A 27,103-nucleotide genomic window follows, 5' to 3' on the forward strand; every position below is an offset into this window, starting at 1 on the left:
TCGCTAAACTAAAAAACACTTCTTTTTATCCTGTCTATATGGTGTGTCACATCGTAACTGAAGGATGCCAGAAAAAAATTTTTTCTTTATATTTCTGTAACCTGACACAGTTATTCTAAGCCATTTGAAATTAAGTAATTAGTATTCCCATTCTATAATCTAATCAAGAATATAACATATTCTATCAGCTGATTACTAGGAGAATGTGATTAAGTATCAGAATGATTTAGGATGCAACACAAATATGAAAATAAAATACTGTGTTGAGTTCCAAATTATGAACTCTATTTTTGGGGAGGACAAGAGGTCAGTCAGGGTTTCTGTGACAACTGTATTTTCTGTTAGTTTTAAAATTATACAATTTTAATTTGAGGCAATGTTTTTGGGGGTACTCTCTTTACTTTGAAATCTAAACCATCCATTTGAATTGAAGAAACTTTTCTCCAGGTATAACACGGCTCAACTGTTACCTATAGCTTTTAACTCTCTGGCCACTACAGAGCACAAAATATTTGCCCAACTGGTAAATTGAACTGTAAGTCCCACTGTGGGAAATTGCTTTGCTGTGCTCCAAACAGCAGTTATCTTAGTAATTGTACCTGAATTCTTTGTGGCTAATAGAGCGTAGACGTCCATTTTACAAGCAGAAAAATTTCTCTTAAATACTTCTAATTATAAATCCCCCAAGTAAAATGTGAATCAGTAGACTATAGTGAGATGTTAAACTGTATCATTTTTAATTGTTAGTGCAGAAAAGTGAAATTCTTTTTAGTGTAAAACTGTACATAGCAACATTTCACATTCTAAACTGGAGCTCCCAACAAGGAGCTTATCGGCACAAATTGTCTAGTCCATCCCCTTCCTCACTCAAAACCTAATGACCCTTTATCATCATGGTTTAGATTGCTGGACACAGATGTGAGAAAATACAAGTAATCTACAGGTAACTACAGTAGCTGCGCTGATGTTCTCAGAGAACTGACTGCTGGGAAGATAAAGAGCTTCCCACAGAGTCTGTGACTTTCCGGCAGCAAAGCACATCATGAGCTCATACATGAAGTTTTATTTGCTGAAGATTCACAATAAGATGCATTAGAACATTCAGCAGGGACTCTTTTTAGATGAGCACAGAAATTCTGGAGGGTTATTAGTTGATACACCATTGCATAGCATCACACTAAAATTTTTTTGAATTTCAACAATATTAATTCTTTCGAGAAACACCAAAGATTATGACTGCAATGCAGCGTTAATTTGAACTTCTTGATATTTAAATAATCTACTACAGACCCTAATCTCTTTCTCTTCACAAAAGGCTGAGCTTCATGCTGAAAAGTAGTTTGGTTATGATTTTTAATATGAAAGCAGAACGGCAATTTCTCAAACTTCATAGTAAATTGTATTTCAAAGGACTTGTTTGTGGCCAGGTGCTCTGCTTTTGTTAGCTGCTTAGATTGTGATCAGTGAGGTAAACTCATTTATCCATTTGCATGCAATTGAGTAATTTACCATGAAAAGGATGATCGTTTATTTTTTGTTTGTTTTGTTTTGGTTTTCGGGTTGGTTTTTTTTTTTGACAAAGGTACTGCACCTGTAACTTAAGTTTTATAATTGTTGGTTTAACTATTATTTGCAATAATCATAGTTTCATGCAGCTTTAGAAAAACTGCAATGCAAAAAATATTTACATAATCTTTTTTTATGTATGAAGTGTTTTGTTTTTAGTCATTGAATTTGGTTTAAGTTTACTAGGTTGGGGTGAATCAGTATGAATTAGACTGTCTGAACTTCAGGTGTGTTCCTTTTCAAAAATTGTTTGCTCGTCATATTTTTCTAAAAGCGAATTAATTTTGTTTCTGTAAAAACTGTAGCTCCAGGATTAGGAATAGACATATTTCCTTCATATGTCAAAATGAATTACAGTCCTCAGATCATTTTTAGAAATTACCATTTTAATAGCTGAAAGATAAAGATGATTTTCAGCAACTCTTGTTGGTTAAGCAGCTGACAGCCAACAAAAGAAGTAGTGAGATACTTGACTCATTCATTATATAGTTATATGGGTTATGTACCTAGCTTATTCTTTTCAGAAAATACTGAAATGCCCAGAAAATTAAAGAAGATACTGGCTAAGTCTTTTAGGCTAGGTTCCAAGTCATTTTCACTTCAAAAATATTATACTTTTAAAAACAATTCTTTGCAAGCAGAGCACCAAAATTACAGCAAATATACCTGCCATCTTACGTAGTTAATTTAATATTATGTTTCTAGTATAGAATGACTATGAACAAAGTAAATTTCTTATCAGAAAACAGAAAAAACAAATTATCTGTAAGGAGAAGTTGTATTATTCTTACAGCAATTAGCATCATTCTTTTGATATATTTGAAATATTCTATGTTGCATGGCATAGATTAATCTAAAAAACAGGACATTGAAGAATTGCTTGAGGCAGTATTATATATTAATTCTGTTTTTAGTTTGCTATAAGATCTAAAGAAAAAACTATATTTGTTTCCATTTAGCAGTAAATAGGAAACACAGAACTCAGAATTCTACAAAGTGTATTTTCTTACCATCTTCATGTTTAAAGGGAAAGAAACCAGGGAAGCATGTGCAGTATAAGATTGTTTTGCATTTTTGTTTTTACATCACCAGATTAAGTATAATGAAACCCATCTGCAAATTGTAGGAAATACTCATTGGTTTTTGTCAAGGACTATAGTATGGTTTTTTCCCCTTCTTTTTCTGCTGTAGTTTTTTAAAAAAATAAATTCAACAAGATATACGGAAAATTAAAAACCTTGTCTGTTATAAAGTTTTGTTTGAGCGTTTTAAACTGAGTGATTAGCAGAAATAATGACCCTGTCAGCCTTAATCACATTAAAATGTGGTTAACATCATTTAATTTTTTCTACTTAATATGCAAAAATTTCCAGTAGATTTGCAGTGAAGGCCATTGAAATTCCATTAGAACAAGAATAAAAATTTCAGGCGTCATTTATTCAGAGAAGGAATAAAGGTCTCGATTGAGAACTGCTGAATCTTTCTATTAGAGACACTATGAATCATTACATTGAATGTACCTTACGTTTCGATAGATCTGTGTGTCTGGATTTTCAAATAGTTGAAAGTCATGTTTTATCATTTTTCATGAAGAGAAATAAACTAGAATTGCATAATTTTATAAATACCTAAAAGATTACTGAACATTTTATTTTGTACTCATTCAACCTGCTTAAATTTTAAGTAGAAAGTTATTTGTGCCTTAAAAACAAAATGAAAGAATTGATTATTTTAACATGGAACAAACTACATAACCAATCCACAAAATGGACAGGTTGTGTTTTAAATAGTTAACTTGGTATATGCCAAATAAGAAATTTAGAATTAAGCACCAAATGACGCTCTTTCCCAAAGTCCGTAGCTTATCATTTGTCAAGCTTCAACTGGTATGTTATACTGCATTAGCTATGTATAAATTACAGCTGAAGCACGTTCTATGGTTTCTAGTATTGTTTGTCCTTTTATGATCATTTCTGATATTTGTTGTGATGTAGTAGGAAAAGCTTAATTTTATTTTAAGCAATTAAGAAATGCCTACCATTTATACTTTCTTTGGTACGTTTGCATTTGCCAGTATCCTGTAAAACTTACATTGTGTGGAATGTTTCTCCCCATTTAAAAAAAAAAGACTGTTACTCTATATACCTGATAAGCAGAAAGGCTTTCTGGACCCATTCCTATCTCTCGGGTAATTAAGTAATTATACAGTGTTGTTGTTGTTGTTGTTGTTTCTTTTTTTTAATTTGTATTTTGTTCCCAAACCATTTGAACCCATTATATAATTACTCTGTGTGTACTTTGTAGTAAAAATATCATTGGAAAATTTATCAGGGAAAGTGTTCCATGCATGTGCTACTCATAATGTATAAATTTCTCTATCCTGGCATGTTTCTGTGTCTGGAAATCTAAGAACATTTAATTGTCTGCTTCTCCTGTTCACCACACCCCTTTTCCCCACTGTGGCTGGCTCTTCTGTCCTCCTCAGAAACCCCTTCCCTGACTACCTTGTCTAGAGTAATCCCCAGACTCCCTTTTGTTCAAAGCATCGTGTGTATTTGCTTCTGAGCACTTGGCATAAGTTATATAATCTCACTTACTTGTTTCTCTTTCTGTCCCATAAGAATTTACATTCCATGAAAATGAGGATCATGCCTGTTTTGTTCATTTTATATTTCCAGTGCTTGGCACCAGACTCAGTAAATTTTGTGATTGATTGAATGGCTGGCTGGATGAAATCAGTTGACTTTATTCCATTATGTTTCAACTCTGACTTTTAGTCTTCATTAATAGAAATATGTAGATCACTTGAAGTCTGTCTATTCTGGTTAGATACATCAAAGGTTTAGAGCACAGTTAGATGGATGTCTATGCCAGGTGGCAGTGGATGATTTCCATAATGGGTCAGAAAGTAAATATTTTTGGCTTTGAGGACCACACAGTCTCTGTTACAGCTACTCACCTTTGCTGTTGTACTGCAAAGGCAGCTATAGACAGTATGTAAACAAATGGGCATGGCATGTGCCAATAAAATTTCATTTATGGACACTTACATTTGAATTTCGTATAATTTCACTGTCACAAAATAGTCTTCCTTTTTTGTTGTTGTTTTTATGAGAAATCATTTTTAAATGTAAAAACCCTTCTCAGCTTGTGGGCCATACAAAAATGTGCAATGATTTGCTGACCCCTGTTCTATGCACTTAGCCAAAGACAACCTTTCACTTGTACACGTGATTATATATCCCCACTCACCTACTGAAGTAGTTCCTCCTCTGTCTCCTGCGTCATCAGTTTTTCCTTTCCCAGTGGATGTTTCGCATCAGCATACAGGCATGCTGTCATTTCTCCAATCTTCAGAACAACAGCTTATTTTGACCGCACTTGCCTTACACACTACAGCCCATTCTCTCCTTCCTCTGGAAAGAGTTATATAAGTATTAAATGAAATTACATATATAAGATGCCTGTCATTTTCTCCTTTCATTTTAAAAGAAATGGAGTTTTACAGTTGTATTTTTTGCGTTACTTTGTTTGCAGATTTTCCTTATTTAAAGGAAAACTAGACAATATGACCCCATTGGGAGGCAAGGTGGGGAAGAAGAGGTATATAATTGATGGAAGAAGGCTCCATTTTGTCTTTCTGTCTCTTTCTGAATAAACTGTGCTTAGAAACTTCATGACATTCTCTTGCTTGGCTTTTGGGTGACAGACATATTAGCTTTCCACTTCTAATATCTTTCCTTTACTGATTTTCTCTTTGCCTGTTATGGCTCTTCCCTGGCAATTAGTAATTGAGTGATTCTTGTTAACGTTTTTCACTTGCCCTCTACGCTCATGCCTTCAACTCTAACCTGGATATATGCTAGTGGTTCTCAAAGTTTAGTGTGCACCAGAATCCTCTGGAGGGTTTATTAAAACACAGATTGCTGCCTTTACTGCCAGAGTTTCTGATTCATTAGGTCTGGGATGGGGCCCTGAGAATCGTCAAGTCCAACAAGTTCCTAGGTGCTGCTGGTGCTCCTGGTACATGGATGTTACTCTGAGATGTGCTGCTCTCTGCTAATGATTTGCAAATCCATAGCCTTACTTTTTCCTCTTAGCCCTTTGCAAGTTTCATTATTCCAGACCGGCAACAAGAAATCTCCATTTGGCTATTCCATTATCATTATGAAGCTTAATATGTACAAAACTAAACTCCTTATTTTTTCCTACAATACATCCACAGTAGGAACTACTTTCAAACTTTTTTATCCTTGTTAGTAGCACTGGTACTCTTTGAATCTTTTAAGCTCATCTCTTCAAATCATTTTAACATATGTCCTTTCATACATATTATTCAGTTAATCACTAAGTTCCATCTTTTTTCTTCTAAATCTGGCCCTTACTCATACCTTCCTCTTCCATTACACTGCTTATCAACCTAGACCAAAACTTTATCACTTCATTTTTAAGTTGGGTAACAGCCTCCCAGCTTATCATCCTTGACTTTGTAGGTTGTTTTCCTATGCATGGCATTCTGATTTGCTTTAAACATATTCACGCTGACATTTTCTCAATGCATGATCCTTCATTGAAACGTAGGAGAATATCTTTACAACTTGGGATAGGCAAAGATCCCTCGGATGAAATAGAAAAAACACTAATATAAAAGAAAAAATTGGATTTCATTATAATGAATAGCTCTGTTCACCAAAAAATACTGTTAAGAAAATGAACAGATTAGCCACAGACTGGAAAAATATATTCACTATACATATATCTGACCAAGGACTTATATCCAGAATATATTTTTAAATTTCTACAAATAAATAATATAAAGACTAGTAACCCAATTCTAAGAATGGGCAAAAGACTTAGACATACACTTCACAAAAGAAGATACATGAATAAACACGAAAAGGTACTCAGCATCTTTAAGTCATCAGGGAAAGACAGTTTAAAACCACAGTGAGATATGATTTCACAGTCACTAAAACGGCTAAAATCAAAATAACTAACAGCACCAAAAGTAGACAAGGAAAGGGGAGCAGGAATTGTATCACCTTGGAAAATTGGCAGTTTATTTCAAGTATACATTTATCCTCTGACCCAGTAATTCTAACTTTTAGTATTTATCTAAAAAAATGAAAACATATGTTCATATCTTATAAATGTTTTTCTTACACAAAGTAATAATAGCAGCTTTATTCATAATGGCCCAAAACTAGGAGCAACTCACATTAGTAGAAAAATGGATAAATAAATTGTGGCATATTTATGTGATGGAAATCATATACCTCACCAATAAAATACACAGAGCAACATGGAGAGGCAGGGTGGATTGACTGGGAAAGACCATAAGGGAATTTTCTGGGGACATGGAAATGTTCTCTGTTTTGAGGTGGTGGTTACATGTGTGTATAAAATTCTCAAAATTCATTGAAACATACAAGATCTATACTTTTTTTTAAGATTTATTATTTATTTTATTTATTTATTTTTGGCTGTGTCTGGTCTTAGTTGTGGTGTGTGTGCTCTTTGTCTCGCAGCACATGGGCTTCTCTCTAGTTGTGACACGCAGGCTCCAGGGTGTGTGGGCTCTGTAGTTTGCAGCATGCAGGCTCTCTTAGTTGAGGTGTGCAAGCTCAGTAGTTGTGGCGTGGGGGCTTAGTTGCCCCATGGCATGTGGGATCTTAGTTCCCTCACCAGGGATCGAACATGTGCCCCCTGCATTGGAAGGCAGATTCTTTACCACTGGACCACCAGGGAAGTCCCAAGATCTGTATGTTTTATTTTTTGTTAATTATACTGCAACAAAAAAATAATTTTTTAAAAAGCCAGCAATGGCTTCTTGTTCCCTATCAGGTGTATCCAAATATACATTAAAATACCTAAAGAGATAACAGGCTGACGTGATAAGCTCTGTGAAGACGATGACAATGTTTATCTCATTTATTCCTACCAACCCAGCACTTTGCTAGCACCTAGTAAATATTTAATAAATACCTCTTGTGTGAGTAAATAGTCTTAACACACCATGAATGTTTTTGCACATATTTTATAATAGTTTTTCTAATTACTGTATGATACGCTATTGTATTGATGTGCTATATTTTATTTCTTAAAGCAAACTATAGTGCCATACAATATTATGTTAGTTTCACTGTACAGCATAGTGACTTGGCAGTCAAATACATTATGAGATGGTCACCATAAGTCTAGTAACTGTTTGTCACCGTATAAAATTATTATAGTATTATTAAATATTCCCAATGTTGTACATTACATCCCTATGACTTATGTATTTTATAACTGGAAGTTTGTACCTCTTAATCCCTTTGACCTATTTTACCCAACCTCCAGTAACCACCAGTTTGTTCCCTGTGAGTCTGTTTTCATTTTGTTTTGTTTTTTAGATTCCACGTATAAGTGAGATCATAGGAATTTGTCTTTCTCTGACTGACTTATTTCACTTAGAATAATACCTTCTAGGTCCATCCGTCCTGTCACAAATGGCAAGATTTCATTTTTAATGACTGAGTAGTATTCCATTGTGCGTGTGTGTACGTGCACACATGCGTGAGCACACATGCACACGTGTGTGTTCTTTATCCATCTATCAATGGACACAGGTTACTTCCATATCTTGGCTATTGTAAATAATGCTACAGTGAACATAGGGGTGCATATATCTTCTCTAATTAGTGTTTTTGTTTTCTTCAGGTAAATACCTAGAAGCAGAATTACTGGATCATAGGGTAGTTCTATTTTTAATTTTTTGAGAAACCTTCATACTTTTTCCGTAGTGGCTACACCAATCTACCTTCCCACCAACAGTGCACAAGTATTCCCTTTTCTCTACATCCTCACCAACACTTGTTATTTGTTGTCTTTCTGATGATAACCATTCTGATAGATATGAGGTGATACGTCATTGTGGTTTTGATTTGTATTTCCCTGATGATTAGTGATATTGGACGTCATTTCAGGTGTCTGTTAGCCTTTTGTATTTTTTCTTTGGAGAAGTGTCTATTCAGGTTATCTGCCCATTTTAAAATCAGATTGTTTGGTTTTTGATACTGAGTTGTATGATTCCTTTATATAATTTAGATATTAACCCTTTTCGATTATCCAGATCCCCCAGTGTTTTCTATTGAGGTTATTTGACTTTTTTTTTTCTGGTGAGTAAACTACAATGAACAACCTTGTAGCCATCCAAGAAAGTACATTTTTCCTTAACCCCAGCCAACACTGGGTGTTATTCTTTTTTTTTTTTTTTTTTTTTTGCCGTTCGCGGGCCTCTCACTGTTGTGGCCTCTCCCGTTGCGGAGCACAGGCTCTGGACGCGCAGGCTCAGCGGCCATGGCTCACGGGCCCAGCCGCTCCACGGCATGTGGGATCTTCCTGGACCGGGGCACGAACCCGTGTCCCCTGCATTGGCAGGCGGACTCTCAATCACTGCACCACCAGGGAAGCCCCTGGGTGTTATTCTTGCTTTAATCTTTACTAATTTGACAGATAAAAAGTGATATATTATTTTAATTTTTATTTCTTTGATTACCATGTAAAGATAGGGTACCTTTAATAACTGTTAGACTAATTGTTAGAGAAAAGATGTATGTCCACTAGGAACAGAATTAAACATGGGCTTAAGTCAGTTGCATAGCATTTAATTTCTCACTTATAATTATTATTTTGATGTATTCTAAGAGCAGAAATTTTATTGTAAAGTAAGAGAAACCACTCAAGAATATACTTTAACTGTAATATGTCATTAATAAAATTACTTTTGGCAATTTCTTTTCAAGTGAATTTATTTAAAACAGTAGATAAATGTAGCAGGCAATGTGTAAAGGCAGTAGAGAGAAACCTTTGAACTAAGAATGGGAACAAAGGAATAAAGGTTTTATTAATTTTGTGTCTCCCAATATGGCCAGGGAACAGGAAGTGAGAAGCTGCTTTTCATACTCAGAGGCAAGTAACAAGTGGTTCCTAGACTGACTCCTTTGATTCATATTGGTTTAGAAATTATAGCAAAGTCAAATATACTTCCTACTGGTTCACTTCAAATCTATTTTTTATATATTTGCAACCCTAGGTAATTTTTTGCCCTTCTTAGAAACTGCCAGAGTATCACTCAGCAGTGATTTTAATGAGTAGCAAAACTTGCCGTTTTCCTATACAGCAGACAGGACAGTTTAAGGAGAAAGTAAGAAAGAAAAGATATCCCTTTAAATAAAGTTTGAAGTGGTTAGTGTTTAGACCTGCCTTCTCAGATAAATTTGATTAATAGCCAGATCACAGATAAATATACAGCACACTCCTGTTTAAGAAATTTTGTTCTGAACATTGAGGTATTCAAAAAAGGCAAAGCCATTCTTCACTTTATAAATAATAAATGTTGAGCACTTACCTTGTGTCAGATACTATGCTAAGCATATTACATGAACTTTCTTATTTAATCTTTACAGCAACGCTCTGATGTAGATGCTATTATTATCTCCATTTGTTGATGAGAAAACTGAGACCTTAGAAAGGTTCCATGACACGGCTAGGATACTTCCTCTCTCTGGCTGCAGTACTCTGTAATCATATTCTATACTGCCTCCCTTTGCAAAGGGATTATGTGTGGGAATCCTTTAATTATAGGATTCCTTTCATTAAAATAAATTAACTTTTGTATTTTATTTACAAAAGTTCATTTTGCATACAGTGTCTTTTCAGTAAAATAATGGACTCTGACCTATTATTACTTGCTAGGACAAACTACAAGCTATGAAACCAACTACAAATTTTGCTAGCTGTGATTCTACTCCCACATTTCCTAGTTATCCCTTTTCTTGTATAAAAATATTCCACTAAGCAAATTGGCACTTTGTATAAGACTATGCCTACCAAATTATGTCAAAATAAATATTCCTATAACAGAGAATAAGTCTTCTTTCAGAAGCAGCTGGAAGTTTTGCCACAGACTACTTACCACTGACAGGGAAAAGGCATTTCATTTCTCATCTAACATGGTTCCATTTAGCATCTGTGAAAATGTCTGTTAATAAGAATAGGTGCATGTATCTATTTGCAACTACTGAAGTTTGCATTGAGAGCTCTTCTCTTTTTTAGTGCTTCTTGCTTCTCCACTGTCCCCAAATCATTGTTCTCCAAAGATACAGAAAGAGTGACTTTCCTTTTTTTACAATGACTATTTGCCTTGGGTTTGTATCCTTCTGAGTTGCTCCTTTATGAAATTCACATGTATCCCACATGGTAAATAGAGGATTTGGATAAACGGGATCATGAGGGGATGGACTTCTTTGTTAGAATATGGAAGCACCCTCCAGAGGCTGAATTAAGAACAACTTCAGGAAGAAGAATCCATATGGGAAAGGAGGTCTGTGCAGATTGATTCTGACATACATACCCATACTTAACTTTCCCTTGGGTGTTTCTTACTTTGTTACTGGCCCACAAAATCCCAGCTCTGTCATGAACAAAAGCCCCTTTCCTTTTCTGCTTTTCCTATTTTTTTAAAAAAGTTATATAACTGAAAAGACCACTAAATGTATTGGTTTCTTTTTCTAAAAATTCTTGATTTTAATGAGGCCAAATTCTTCCTTTATTGAGATTATGCATCCCCTCCTCTTTGTCGTGCCTGTGGCACATTACTTCCCCTATCACAATGCTTATCATGCTGTTTTTAAACTATGCATTTGTCTGTTTTTCCTCCCCCATCCCTTACACCCCCTTTTTCAAAGTTGCTTGCCCAAGGTTTAATATAATGCTTATTAGTACACATAGTTATTTACTACATATATTTGCAATCATTGTGCTTTCATTCTTTCCAGTTACTTTAATTCTACAGTAACTGTTGAGAATGACCCCACTCACTGATAGGAGACAGCTAAGTTTGGGGGCTAACCTTTGAAGACCTCCTTTGTTCTAGGCACTTTAATACATCAACCTGTGAGGATATATTATTTGTGTTATTGATGATTCAACTGAGATTCAGGAAGCTTAAATGGCTTTCCCAGAACCTTATAGCTGGTATGTGATTAAGCTGGCATTTGAATTAGTACTTGCTTTACTCCAAAATCTCTGCTTTTTCTGTTGATCCTTTCTATCTCTGCAGGAAGGTTAGACATTATAGGATCATAATGTGCAGAATATTCGCACTTTTGTTTTTTATCTTTTTTTTTTTTTTTTTTTTTGGTACGCGGGTCTCTCACTGCCGTGGCCTCTCCCGTTGCGGAGCACAGGCTCCGGACGCGCAGGCTCAGCGGCCATGGCTCACGGGCCCAGCCGCTCTGCGGCACGTGGGATCCTCCCGGACCGGGGCACGAACCCGTGTCCCCTGCATCGGCAGGCGGACTCTCAACCACTGCGCCACCAGGGAAGCCCTGTTTTTTATCTTTATATTCTCAGTTCAGCTTTGGGTTTTTTATTTTTCAGATAATTAATATACACAAAATTTTCCCTTTTAAAGTAGGTTTTAGTATATCCACAACGTGCCACCGTCACCACTAGATCCAAAACATTTTCATCACCCCAGAAAGAAACCCTTTGTCCATTAGCTGTCCCTCTCCATTGCCTCCCCCACCTAGCCCCTGGCAACCACTAATCTACTTTCTGTCTCTTTGGATTTGCCCGTTGAGGATATTTCATATAAATTGAATCATACAGTATGTAGCCTTTTGTGTGTGGCTTCTTTTACCTAGTATAATGTTTTTCAGGGTTCATCTATGTTGTAGCATGTATCAGTACTTCGTTTCTTTTTATGACTGAATTGCTTTCCATTGTATGGATATACCACTTACTGTCCATCTTTTTAATTTTACCCATCCTAGTGGGTGTCGAGTGCTATTTCATTGTGGTTTTGATTCGTATTTCTCTGATGATTAGTGATACTGAACATCTTAAGTGTTGGCCATTTGTATATCTCCTTGGGAAAAATGTCTGTTCAAATCCTTTGCCCATTTAAAATTGGGTTTCTGCCTTTTTTTTATTGAGTTGTAAGTTTTAATTATTATTGTGTGGTGTTTTTTATTGAAGTGTAGTTGATTTACAATCTTGTGTTAGTTTTAGGTATACAGCAAAGTAATTTAGTTACATATATATTTTTTCAGATTATTTTCCATTGTAGGTTATTATAAGATATTTAATATAGTTCCCTATACTATACAGTAAATCCTTGTTGCATGTCTGTTATTTAATTTTTTTATGTAGTCTCTCTACTTGGCTCTTATCAGATGTATGATTTCCAAACATTTTTCCCCCCATTCTATGGATTGTCATTTCACTGTCTTGACAGTGTCTTTTAGTGCACAAAATTTTTAATTTTGAAAAGTTTGTGTTTTCTTTGGTTGGTTGTGCTTTGGGTGTCATATCTAACAGACTGTTGCCTAATCCAAGGTCATGAAGATTTCCACCTGCTTTCTTCTAAGAGTTTTATAGTTTTAACTCTTACATTTAGGTCTTTGGTCCATTTTAACTTTTGTTTGTGGATATTCACTTGTCTAAGCCCCATTTGTTAACTGTTATTTCCCCATTGAATTGTGTTGGTACCCTTGTCAAAAATCAGTTGACCATATCATAAACTCAACAACAAAAAACCCAGATAACACAATTAAAAACACGGGCAAAGAACTTGAATAAACATTTCTCCAAAGAAATGTCCATCACAGAATGAATGGATAAACAAAATGTGGTATATACATCCAATGGAACATTATTCGGCCTTTAAAAAAAGAAGGAAATCCTGTCATCTGCTATAACATGGATGAAACTTGAGGACATTGTGAAGTAAAATAAGCCAATCCAAAAAAAGACAAAAACTGTATGATGCTACTTATAAGAGGTGTCTAAAGTAGGCACACTCATAAAAACAAAGCACAGTGATGGTTTATAGGGGCTGGAGGTGGGGTGGAGTGGGTGGGGTGGTAGAAAACAGTGGATATAAAATTTCTGTTTTGTAAGATACAAAAGTTCTGGAGATCTGTTACAGAACAGTGAATATAGTCAACACCACTGAGTGGTACACTTAAAAATGGTTAAGATGGTAAATTTTGTGTTATTTTTAACCACAATTACAAAATTTAAAAAAAATCAGTTGATCTAGCCGTCTGGGTGTATCTCTGAACTCTCAAGTCTGTTGCATTGGTCTATATGTCTAGTCTTTTGCCAGTGCCACATAGTCTGGAATTACTCTAGTTTTATGGTAAGTTTTGAAATATGGAAGGGTGAGACCTTTAATTTTGTTCTTTTTCAAGATTGTTTTGGCTATTGTGGGTTCTTTCATTTTTCATATGAATTTTAGGATGGGCATGTCAATTTCTGCACAAAAGGCAGCTGGAATTTTGATAGATTGCACTGACTCTGTAGATGAATTATTAACAATGTGTTAGGTCTTCTAATCCGTGAACACGTATGTCTTTCCATTTGCTTTGATATTTAATTTCTATCAATGATGCTTTATAGTTTTTGTTACAAGTATACTTCTTTTGTTAAATATATTCCTATCTCAGTTTAGTTTTATTTATCATCTATAAGCCCTTCATAAATTTAGACCAGTCTCAAAAAGACTGGATGCTGAAGTTTTCATCACCTTTATGATACTGTATTTCTTTGGCACACTACCACGATCACATGTGTTGTCACACATGCTCTCTCTCTCTCTCCCCCCACGTATACACACGTTCTCTTATTCCAAGGATCTTCTCTATCTTTCCCAATCTGTCAAAGATAGTCTTTTTGATTTTCTTCATCTTCATAAGTAGTCTGGGTATGGAAGTCCCATTTCTGATACCATCTACATTAAAAAATTTGTGTCTGTGATAGTTAAATCAAGATTTGCGGCTCTCCCTGTAAATTTATGTTTTGATTATAGATTGAATCAACCTTTGCACAGAAGTGGAAGAAAAGATAGTTTATCCTGGGGCACCATGACCAGAAGTAATTAAGTCTCATCTGTAGGATCATAATATAGTTGGGAAGTTTTCTTGTAGCTAACGGAGTTTCATAGTCTCAAGCTACAAATATTGATTTATACCTCATGACAACTATTGTTACAGAATATTTCTATGTGTAACGTTTAAGATTAGAATATCAAATTGCAAAGAAATGGCAGAGATTCACGAATAGTGGCTCTCAGACATCAAAGTACAGAGTGTTGTAAGGGTTAGGTGCAAATCCCACTTCTAGCGATCATAAATCTAGGTTTTTTCGTAGAGTCCTTAGATTCACAGGTGGCCTAGAAACTATATTTTGAGAAACACTGCCCTAAAGTATCAAAAAATGTACCCTGCTTGGGACCACTTAGTATATGAATGCAAATCCTAACCTGGTAGCTTTGCAAGAGGTAAGAAGCCTGAGATTCAGGGAACATTTTGAAGTTTAAGGTGCTCGTTTTGGTACATTCTCAGAGAACCTTGATGGTTCTGACTTGAATTACAGTAGTTCAAGCCACAGATTTTACCTTGGGAATGAAAATAATCCCACTCTACTATGATTTTTTCTTTGTATAGCCTTACCTGAATTAGGTGTACTTCACCTAATGTTGGTATAATTTTTCACTTCACCATTCTAGTAAATGTGCATACCTCCAATGGTCAGGTCAACTATAGCTTACTAATTTCTAAAGGTTGACTCTGGCAGAAGACACAGATAGCTAGGAAGTACATACTTACTTCTGAGTGTTCATTACCTAATCTTTTAGATTAACTTTCAGCTTTCCTATTTATTGATCCACCCAACATTTATTGAGCATATGCTTGTGCCAGGTACTGTCATAAGTGGTTCTGGAAATATTGCAGTGAACAAAGTATTCAAAAAGTTCCTTTCCCTAATAACTGAGTAAGTGGGTTTACCAATAATGGGTGGAAGATAATAAACTTTAAGAACATATGGGACTTCCCTGGCGGTCCAGTGGTTAAGATTCCGCATTTCCACTGCAGCGGGGTGTGGGTTCGATCCCTGGTCGGGAAATTAAGATCCTGCATGCTGCAAGGTATGGCCTAATTAATTAAGTAATTTGTAAAAAAAGAACATAATATATCATGTGTGATGAAGAAATAAATCAGGGTGCGGGAATAGAGAGTGACAGGAAATGGAAAAGGAAAGGCTTCTTTTTTAAGGTGGTGGAAAGTAACGTTTAAGCAGAAATCTGAAGTGCCTAAAGATTTCAGCACTTGTATTTGTTCAATTTCTGGCATATACCATAAAATGGTAGAATTTTCCACCTTAAAAGGATCATTTAATCATTGAACTTCAGAGTTGTTAAAAACAACAGAACTATTTCTTCTGCTGAAATCTGATGCAAAAATCCAGCATATAAGAATGACGCAGCTCTGGTTAAAATGCAAAAGTGGAGGGTCGAGAACCTCCCTATTCTTCCCCTCTTGCTGTCTCCACCATTTCTCCTCCTAGCACCTTGGGAGCTCCTATAGGGAACCCGGAACAATTTGAAAACTACTCAGCAGTTTGCAGGTGGGTAAACTAAAGCTAAGGGAACTTAACTGCCCGTAGTCCCTCAGCTAGTTATTAGTCAAAGCACTTTGCATCCATTATATACCAGCACTGTGCTAGGAGAGTTCTGTAGATATATCAGGGAACAAAGACAAGTCCCTGGCCTCAAGAAGTTTTTATTATAGTGGGAGGAGATAACCAAAAAATAGGCAATTTACAGTGTAGGATGGAGTGTGGTAATAAGATCTGTCTGTGTGGAAGCTCGGGGAAAGCTCTACGGGGGCTGGTTTCTTAAAGAATACATTGAATTTAGACCAGTTAAGAGGAGCTGCTATCATATACTCAAATGAAGATAACCCGCAAATGTGGTCATTATCAGTATCAAGATGCTTTTAGCTACAAATAACAAAGACAATCCCAACATGTAATAGTTAAACCCAAGGCAGTTTGTCTTCAGGTTTGGTTAATTCAGTGTTCCTGTGACAGTTTCAAGACCAAGGGTTTTTCTCATCTTTCCCTACATCCATTCTTTTGGTCAAAGTATGGCTGCTGGAATTCTAGAGGTAAGATCCAGACATAGTGTCCAGCAGAGACACTCTTCTTTTCCCTTTTTAAGAGCCAAAGGAGCCTTTTAGAATCTTCCTGAAGCCCCTAGCAGGCTTCCTCTCATGCCCTATTGACCAGAACTAGTTCACATGCCCACTCTCAGACAAGTTGCCAGCTGGTGAATGGGATTTCTGTTATTTACACAAAGTAATTAGGACTCACCCTGATGTTTTCTCCTGTTTATTCATTGCAAGATAATTTTTAATATAAATTTATTTATTTATTATGATTATTTTTTAGAATTTATTTATTTTATTGATTTATTTTTTTGGCTGTTTTGGGTCTTTGTTCCTGCGTGTGGGATTTCTCTAGTTGCTGTGAGAGGGGGCTACCCTTCTTTGCTGTGCGTGGGCTTCTCATTGCAGTGGCTTCTCTTGTTGCAGAGTACGAGCTCTAGGCGCGCAGGATTCAGCAGTTGCAGCACACAGGCTCAGTAGTTGTGGCTCAAGGGCTCTAAAGCACAGGCTCAGTAGTTGTGGCGCACGGGCTTAGTTGCTCCGTGGCATGTGGGATCTTCCCAGACCAGGGATCGAACCCATGTCCCCTGCATTGGCAGGTGGATTCTTAACTACTGCGCCACCAGGGAAGCCCTGTGGTATTAATTTTAGTGCAGGTTTCTAGTATTTATTGCCATTTGTAAAATAACTGGATTAATACATAATGTTTATGTCATCTTTAAGAAGATAGCCTTACTTTCCATAAGCCTTACTCTTTTTTTTTTCTTTTAGAACACTGCAAATTGACATTAATTTGCAGTGATCATGTTTGGAAAATGGAAAAGAAAAATGTGATATCTTAAAGTCATTATTTGGGACTTTGAGCGGTTTTAATAGAAATGGGAGTAAACCTGCAAGGGAGGAGACTAGTGTTTATCAGTGCCCCCTGGATTTTTGGTATATCTATACCTTGAACAACATGAGTGGAACTGGCTTAGTAAAGGTCATGTCTTCAATAACATTGACTGAATCATGTTAAGTCACTGCACGAACCAGCCCTGGATCCTCTGACGTATAAGTTGCCTCATTTTCTGAGTACTGACATATGGCTCTTGCCAGCATTTATATTCAGTCAAAAGCAAGATATCAGTGATTTTTTTTTTTTAAGTTAAAACCTAGATTCACACAGGAAACCATACAAGGTGTGTATAAGGACCTAATATTACCATATGTAACAATTTTAAAGATTTTAAATCTACTTTGACGCTGGAAAGTAGAATAAGCAGATTTGAGAGAGTTCTGATGTTCAACAAAGATAGCATAAATGGTAATATAACTTGGCTTTAGAGCCAAATTGAGCCATCTTTAAAGGATTTTTAGAAAATCAGAATTTGAGTAGCTGGGGATAGTTGAATGGCTGGATGGGCATGAAGTGTAGAAAAGAATAAATTAAAATTCTTATTAAAGTATGTTAGAGAAAACTATTTCAGGAGTTTAAGTTTCAAGAATTTAGTTTTATGCAGAATATCATACCATTGAGATATATCATCATACCATTGAGATTCCCATTATAAAGGTAAGTATTGTTTTGTGAAACCAGTCTCAGTTTGGATATGTATATGAAAATAATGTGTGTATGTGCACCATATGTTTGAATCAGGTATAAAATCTATTTCTTCTTGTGGGTGATGGTCAAAAAAAGTTTGAAAGCTGTTGTATTAGGACACAATAAAATGGAGGATTTAACTCTAGTATGGAGAGCTTCCAGTTAAGAGGATAGACTGAACCAATATAGGGGGCTCCCTTCTTGTTTCTAATATGTAGAAACACCAGAGGAAATAACCAGGAAAGATAGTATTGATGATGATGTGATATTTTTAGAACGCGGCAGGACTTGAAAGCAAGAAAAAGGATTCTCTAGGTGCCAGAAACAAAGAGGAAACTCAGTGATAGTCGAAAGTGTACTCAACAGTGTATGGCCCTCAGGGAAAACTGAGCTCATGGCTTAGAGGCCTTAGTTTCCATATAGGAATAAGACTCAGAGCACAGGCCCAGGCTGCAGGTGCTGGAACAAGGCTCACTCATAAAGCCTAGAAAGAGCTGTCCTTTCCATGATCAGATACTAGAAAATTGCACCCCCCAGCTCCCACCCCTTCTGGAAAAGGGAAGAAACTGTTATTCTCAGGAAACTAGAGACTGGGACTGTACTATAAGAAGAAGCAGGTCAATTTGGATTACCAATAACCTAGTGCAGAAACTCTGTCAAAGTGATCTGGAGCCCAAGACCTTCCATAGGTCTTTCCCTGGAAGAAACAACCACAAAACTACGTCAGCAACCCAGCAGTTGACCACAGATTCTCTTGGAACAAAATGGCTCCTGCCAAATGACCACACATCCAAGAACAACACAGCACATACACAGGAGCCAACGGTTTTGAGAGGTCATAAGCAGATGGCATATGATGGGGCGGTGGGGACAGAGTTATACACAAGAAATTAGAAATAATTAGAGCAGTCTGAAAGGAACTTTTAAGTTAATCTTTTAGAAATCTTGAAAGAGAATAAGAATTCATTAAACAAGTGTGAAATGTTACCCCAAAAGAACAGGTAGATTTGAAAGAGAAACAAATACAATTTTTAGATAAAATTTGTACCTGGAAGAGAAATATAAACCATGTAAATTAACCCTAGGAAAATCAAATTATGGAATCTGGAATTTCAAGATTGGATAAGAAGGTCAGGTTATAAGACCAAAGATATATTTGAGACATAATCTTTTAGAAATCTAATGCTAGTTTAATATTAAAGATCTCATTTGTCCAAAGACACTAACAGATCATAACCTGCCAGTGCGTCTCAAAGCATAACTCTTTAGCCTGAAAAACTGATTGTCCCTGCTTAGTCTCCTTGCTGTGGAATCATTACTAGGAAGAAAAATACAACTAATGGCAGTTCCTCTTTCCATTTGTCACTCATAAGACTTTGGGGAAATCAGTGTGGCTCTGGCTCCTTATTAGTAATCTCTGGCTTTGTGCAATGATCTATTTATATAAATTTATAAAATGAATGCTCTGAAAGTCTTTACAGTTTAACTCTTTAGGAGTGTACTGTCTTTACTGTTTCTTCTCCCCTCATATAATTTGATATTCTATGACAATATCATTATTATTTTGGTTACTAACAGTTGGATAGTTTTCTTTAGACATTTGCTAACATTTGTGTATGGAGATTACTGTTCAGTCACTTTGACAGAATGTACTTGAAATTGTTTTTCTAGTAGTGGTACTGAGCTCAACTTTGATTTTCCATATCCCTCATGTGCCAATAGCTCACATTTTTTAGATGACTACTATAGTTTGGGGTATGGTTTGTAGCAATAGAATAGACATCTTTCTGCAAAAGGTAACTGGTCCCAATGGGGTTCAAACTTGTGATCTTGGCCTCATTATCACACTTTTGTAACCATAAGACCTAACAGATATATTATATGTATTTCAGTCTATAATCTTGAAATCAAGTCGTATTTTTAATTACTCAAGGCTTATTTCAAATATGTAATTAAAAATCACTTTGGGACATTTCTCGCTTTTGTTTGATAGTAAAAGTAACAAAAGTAAAGCAGACAGCCAAAGAACCTAACTCACTTTTCATCTTCCCTGTGTTTTCTATGACAGTGAAAGTCACAAAAGTGAAGCTTGCAGGCAAAGACCTAACTCACTTTACGGAGAGTGCTACGGTACCTTTTTCTTTTAGTGAGGCTATAGCAGGTCTGATGTCAGTCACTTTAGAGACCTTTAGACCTCAGTGCTCATTTATTGCTAAAATGTACCAGCTCTGCTTCTGCATTATGAAGATCATCTGTCAACACTTTGAGATATTCTCCTTTGTTATTAAGCTTGTGATGCTCTACACTGTCAGGTTTTTTGCCAATTATAGTTAAGGTACAATGGTGTATTCACCAGATCAAAGTCTCACATTGGCGGTAGAGGAATGATTTGTAAGTCTTTATTCATCTGAATTGTACAATAGAACACCTGAGGAATGCAAATAATCCCTCTGAGGAATCTGCAGGAAAGGCTGTTAAAATGACAGGGTAAAACTATTGTTATTCTGAATTGATGTTTCAGCCGAAGTAATTATTTCTTATCTTGTTGTCTCATAACAGTTCTAGTTTTATTAGTTATGTTGACCATATTTATGAAACAAAATGTGTATTTTATATATATATATATGGTATCCTTTTACATGGGCTTGTTTTATTTTACTTTATTAAATCTATATTTGGTGTGTGATTTTCCTTTTTTTAAATTACATATTTGATTTTGACTTGTATAATAAATGTATGTTACTAAACCATTGATGGTAAATTTTAATATACAGTTTTGTTTGAATACTGTAAGTCTATAAACTAAGTTAGAATCTCATAATGTTATTATAGGAAGAAGTATCAATTTAAATTTTTGCTTTTTTCTTTAACCTTTCCTTCATAATTTTAGATAAGAAAATAGCTGGTTTGGATTCCCTGTTTTAAAGGACACATACTTTATTCCAAAATACATTTTTAGGGATTGGTTCGTTATTTTTAGGATGTGACCAAAAGAGGAAAAAAAATATTATGAAGATCAAAAACCACTGATAAATAAGTAAATTGTAGGTTAGCCTTGTATAACAAACATGTATGAACTATTGTGTGAATTTTTCATTCCTTTATCCCATTCTACTCAGTAGACCATATTCTTAATTTTCTAGTAACTCTCATCCCTGCCATTTTCTTTGATGGGTGAGTGTTGATGAATTTGTGGTTTAGTTCTTGTGTTTCTTATCCACTGTAGTGACATTTGCATTGTTTATTTATGGATAACTTCCTCACTTTTTTTACCATGATAGTTATTAAAACCTTGGTCTAAATATGGGAGACAAGTGGAACTATATGAGGCTATGATATATATTGAACTATGAAATCCATATCCAGTTCTATACTAAGCTCTATTCCAGAATCATAGGCACATATGCTGTGATTATCTGAGAATAAAAATTAACAATACTAACTGCTGTTAATATTTGTATACTATATGCCTCGCTTTACTTTTCTAGGTTCTTTACCTACATCATAATATGTACTGTTATTATCTCCATAGGTGAGGAAACTGAGGCTTAGAAAGGTTTAGTAACCTGCCCAGGAATAAAAAGCTAGAAAAGTGGTAGGATCAGAACCTGGTTAATATACTCACTACAGTTATCTCATTTATGTTCTAACTACCACTTGGCTAAAATACTCCACGTTTTGGAACAGATCACTCAATAATGTCTTTTCAGGTGACACTCGATATCAATTTCCTAACTGATTTGGCTTTCCAAACCCTTTTGCTATTAAAGTACTTTATTTCCTCTGTAGTTCTATTATTCATGATCCTACAAAAGTGAGATTCATAAGAACAATGTGTACACAGTCAACTAGGTTTTTGTAAATCTATATTTCCGGACTTTTTTTTTTTTTTTTAATTAACAAAAATCTCCCTCAAAACCAGTGACAACTGTAAAGTCTTGTTAGTCCAAGAAGGAACTGAACCAGGCATATAGATATCTGGGTGGAACAAATTCTGTATTTGTCAGAGCTCTTCGAAATTAGCTGACACTTTTAGGTGTGATTCCTATAAATATAGAACTTTGTGTTTTTGCTTTTTAAAAATATACTTTGTGAAGTAAGGAGAATAATAAATCATAACATTGAGGTTTTCAAGGTCACAGTTGTTAATGCTGAGCAAATTTAGTGTAACTGTAAAAAGTTTTAAAATATTTGTATTAGTTCCTATAGATAATGTGTTAAAGTAAAACTAGATTACAGTAAAATATTATGGCGTATACCTGAAGCAATTGCTGCCTGTTAATGCCTTGACCTTGGAAAGCTATACACAAAAAGATGGCATCATAAAACTGTGCAATTCTTATGAATATGTATGTGCTACTTGATAATAATGAATGTGGTACAGTCATGCATGCACTACAAGATAATGTTGTGCCCTTTTTTGTCTACAGGTTGATAAAAATTAAAGAGTGGGTGGACAAGTATGACCCAGGTGCCTTGGTCATTCCTTTTAGTGGGGCCTTGGAACTCAAGTTGCAAGAATTGAGTGCTGAGGAGAGACAGAAGTATCTGGAAGCGAACATGACACAAAGGTTAATTAGCATTCATTTTCCCTACACTTTATTATCAACTATTTCCTTGCAGTAATTTAATTGCTTGCGCTGATAGAATAATAAATGACAGAGTAATTACCATTATAAAGAGGGAATCTTCTCCTTTCTTTACCATGAGACAGAGTGAAAAGATTTATTTTAAATTAAGTTTTTAACTGTCATCTGTCATCTCCGTACAGTGTTTTAATTATAACATAGGTATTAGTTATGTATATTTTTGAGAAGGAATGATCGCCAAAACTCTTTCGTCATGTTCAGTGGGGGAGGGGAAAGGGTGAATCAGTTGCCTTAATTTTTTCTGAGTAACAGTAATATATTGTTTAAACATTGGATTTCAATCATAATTTTGCTTTCATGACCCACGTCCTGGAAATAATTGATATTGGAGGAAAATAATCATAGAATGGGTAGATCAAATTTTTCTTTTTTTTATAATAATTCAAAATGATATGTTCAGACTAGTACAATTAAAACCAATTTTAGAAGGGATTTTTTAGGAATAGTTATGTGCTTTCTGACTTCTTCAAGTGTATTATGAAAGATGAATGGTCATTTACTAATATCTCTAACATTTTCTGCTTGAAATGAATAATTTTAGCTTTGTACTGATCTCTGGCACAATCAACTTATATGTTGAGTGAATTTGTTACATTTTATTTCAGCGCTTTGCCAAAGATCATTAAGGCTGGGTTTGCAGCACTCCAACTAGAATACTTTTTCACTGCAGGCCCAGATGAAGTGCGTGCATGGACCATCAGGGTAAGATTCATACTTATTCATCAGCTATATCCAGTTCCACACTATTGAATTCAGATTGATATCACTGACTTTGAAGTTTGTCATGGTGGCGGTTAGCTAGTCATTACAGATGAGGTTTTTGTCCAGGATAACTTTAATTATTTGTGAGCTGCTGAACAGTGAAAGTGGAGCGGCATTGATTGAGGCAGGTAACAATTGATTCTGCCTATTACATAGTCTGAATTTCTTCATCCTGTAGAATCTGTCTACCCTCCTCCTGTGGTCAGAGATAAGACACACCAGTATTGTGCTTGCTTAATCTGTGTGACTGGGTTTGTCTGCAGTGAAATTGATGTTGCTTTTCATTTTGTATTCGCTAAGTTTGTTTGGGTTGCGGGTGGTTCTTTCCTCCTTTGCTTTGCTCGGATTACATTTTCAGCAATAAAAGCAATATGACATCATTATGCTCTTCATAGATATACAGTTGGGCTCAAAGAGCTAAACTCAATGTGTAATAATTCATGGCTTTTTAAATTTGAATTCATAAAAGTAGTGTTTATTTTTGCAGTGTTTTATATTCAATCTTCTTTAATAATGTGATATGTATTTTAAATATTGATGTATAACTGATTACCACCAGAAAGAATGACTAATTTATTCCCAGAGGACAATAGAAACTGAACTGTAATGGCTTGCTTTTAAATGAAAATATATTGTAATATGGTAGTTACTGTTGAAAAATATTTTGAAATATATGTAATCCGAAATTGTGTTACAGAATATAAAAATAATGTCAGAACTTTTAGAAATACTCAGTGTCTTATTCATTCTTTTATTATGCTTTTTTAATGTATGCTACATGATAAATTTTAGGGCTGCTTTGATTTCTGTTTTCACTGACTACCTTAATTTATTGTTACATCTATTTTGATTTAAGATGGATAGGAACATGGAGTCAGTTGAACATAATGTTAAATGCGTTTTGTGAATGTGAGATTCACTTTTCTTTGATCTCCTCTTTCCTTTGTAAAAAAAAATGTTTGATTGACTTAAAACTAAGGTCCTTTTATATAGACTTACAAAATAACGTCAAAGCAAATCCAGGTTGGTAAACAAATTGCCAGGGTTTATTTTTACTATATATTTTAAAGCCTTAAAACTTCCAAACTTAAGTATGTACGGCAGGAAAGATAACATATTCTGGGCTTGAAAATATGAAAGCTGGTTTATTTTAAGACTGATTGTAAGTATCCATGATTTAATGTGCTAAGATATTTAGTCAGGTAAGCATCAGTGAGTAGCCATATTAACCCAATACATCTTTTATTGTAAAAACTGTGCTTTATAGTGTCAGACTCCTTACCACTTTAACATGCTTTATTAAGCAGCCTTTAGGTCACCCATTATTTCTCAAATTTCTTTCCATGGTTGTGTGTGTCTGGAATGTACGTCCTTGTAATTTAACATATGGGGTAATTATAAGACATTTCTCTTCCTGTATCAACTTGAATTTTCCTTTATGATGGTTAGAGGCAGGGTGTATTATGTAAAGTGTTCAAAATTCTATTAAAATTTTATGAGGATTTTAAAATTATTTGCTGAACATATATTGTATGATTTGTTGGAAATATCTTAAAAATATCCCTTTATATATTGATTTTTATATGTTCTTTAGATGAGCTGAAATTTTCAAGGCTTTTTATCTTTTTGAAACCTTTGATAATTCAACTTGAAAGCTATTTAAAATCCTTACTTTTTTCCACTGTGAAGAATAGAAAATCGAAATGCAACCTACGCCGAAGCCAGACCACTGCATCTAAATCGATAAATCCGTGGATGACTATTAGGAAAAACAAAGCTAACACTTCTTTAATATCTACTGATCTGTCTGTGCTAAATCTGCTGCACAGATAGTGCCCAGAGTTGAAAATGTTCTAATTGTATATCTGACATCTTAACTGATATTAAACTAAGTTTAAGTTGAGTCCAACAGCAGATCAGAGAAAAGAAACTCTACGCTTTCAGTCAGTCATCTTAAATGCAATTAGTTTTCTCTGGTCTTTCTATTCAAAGAAAGGGACGAAGGCTCCTCAAGCTGCAGGAAAGATTCACACAGATTTTGAAAAAGGATTCATTATGGCTGAAGTAATGAAATACGAAGATTTTAAAGAGGAAGGTTCTGAAAATGCGGTCAAGGTAAGGAATTATTTTCTAGTTTCACACTTTATAATTTTTGCTAATATGAAGATACTCAGGATTAAAATGAATAAGTGTCTTTTAAACTGTGTGTCAGCATTAGTTTTACTATCAACTGATTGAAGAGCTGTAGATGTTTACATGCTTTTTAGACAATTTTTTAAATGTGTAAATTGTCAGTAATTTTGTGGTGTTTTTCTAAAACAAAAAAAATTTTTAAAGCTAGCTTTAAGTAGTTATAAATAATTTCAAAGAATTTGTTCACTGATGACCAATGAAAAATTATACTTATTATATTTGATATGTGAAATAGAAGTAGTATGTATATGTTTAACATTAATTCAAAGAAAGCAATATAAATTTAGTTAAATAAAACCTGTTCTTGCTGAACTTCATGGTTGTACGTTTTTTTTTAAAGATCTTTGGGAACTTGATTTGCTTTCTCAACACTAGAGGGCAGGTCCAAAATTGTGCTTTATTTTAGCTAATTAAGTATAATTTGATTTGCATCCACTAATAGTGAAGCTGTGTTATACATGAGTAATAAATGATTTCTTTTAATGTAAATTCTGTTGCAGACTTGATTTTGTTTGACTTTATTAGGTTTACTTAGCAAAGTCCAGGGGGTATGTCATCTCTCATCAATAAATAGATAGGTCAAGGGATTAAACTAACATTGTAAAAAGGTTTCTTTATCATTAACTTAATTTGTTATTTGAAGACTACTGTAGAAAACGTTAAAGAATTTAAAGAGGTCTCTTGTGTTTACTATTTCATAATTTCAAAGGAATGCAAAAAAGTTTATTTCAAGTTTAGTTTATTCTCACTGTTATCATTGGAAAGATCATACTGAACAGCAGGACTATAATAGAATTGTTGGAACCCCAGGAAGAGAAGGGAAAAATCTTGGTATAATTGGTTCAATGTGGAATGAGAGCTATTTTGTTTTTTAAAAAGGAATGAAAGAAGTTACAATTTACAACTAAACAAAGTCATTAACTTTCCAATAGTGTCATCTGTGTCGATAGATAAATATGCAAATATAATGTATTAAGATTGGACTTTGTCAAGAATACTAATTAGACTTGAAAAATCTCAGATTATTTTTCAACATGCTACATGATGCTGGCATATATTTTTTTCATAAAGATGATTAAAATAAGGATATTTTTCTATTACTAGAATTCAGAAATCAGCTGCTTCTTTTTTATACTCTCAAGGGGATAAGCCTGTTTTACCAACCCTTAATAGATGTCTATGTTGTAATAAACTTGAAGATATATAAATTGTGAATACTTCCTTTAACAATACAGGGAAATTTTTTAATATACAATAAAATAATATTGCCTACTTGTAGAAATGCTTAACACTAACTGGGAGCTTTTATACAATAAATTGGAAAAGATTGACCTCTGGCTTTTCAGCTT

General features: G+C 34.7%; 1 protein-coding gene across 1 annotated transcript in view; it reads left to right on the forward strand.

Annotated features, from left to right (window-relative positions):
• Nucleotides 1–27,103, forward strand: part of OLA1 (Obg like ATPase 1) — a 167,692-nt gene that overhangs the window by 138,185 nt on the left and 2,404 nt on the right. The window contains exons 8-10 of the mRNA XM_082658526.1: nucleotides 22,581–22,721; nucleotides 23,405–23,501; nucleotides 25,554–25,676. Of these exons, the coding sequence (XP_082514652.1) occupies nucleotides 22,581–22,721; nucleotides 23,405–23,501; nucleotides 25,554–25,676 (361 nt within the window). The remainder of the gene's footprint in view (nucleotides 1–22,580; nucleotides 22,722–23,404; nucleotides 23,502–25,553; nucleotides 25,677–27,103) is intronic.

The sequence above is a fragment of the Grampus griseus genome (assembly GCF_964374135.1).
Source record: "Grampus griseus genome assembly, chromosome: 7".
NCBI lineage: Eukaryota > Metazoa > Chordata > Mammalia > Artiodactyla > Delphinidae > Grampus > Grampus griseus.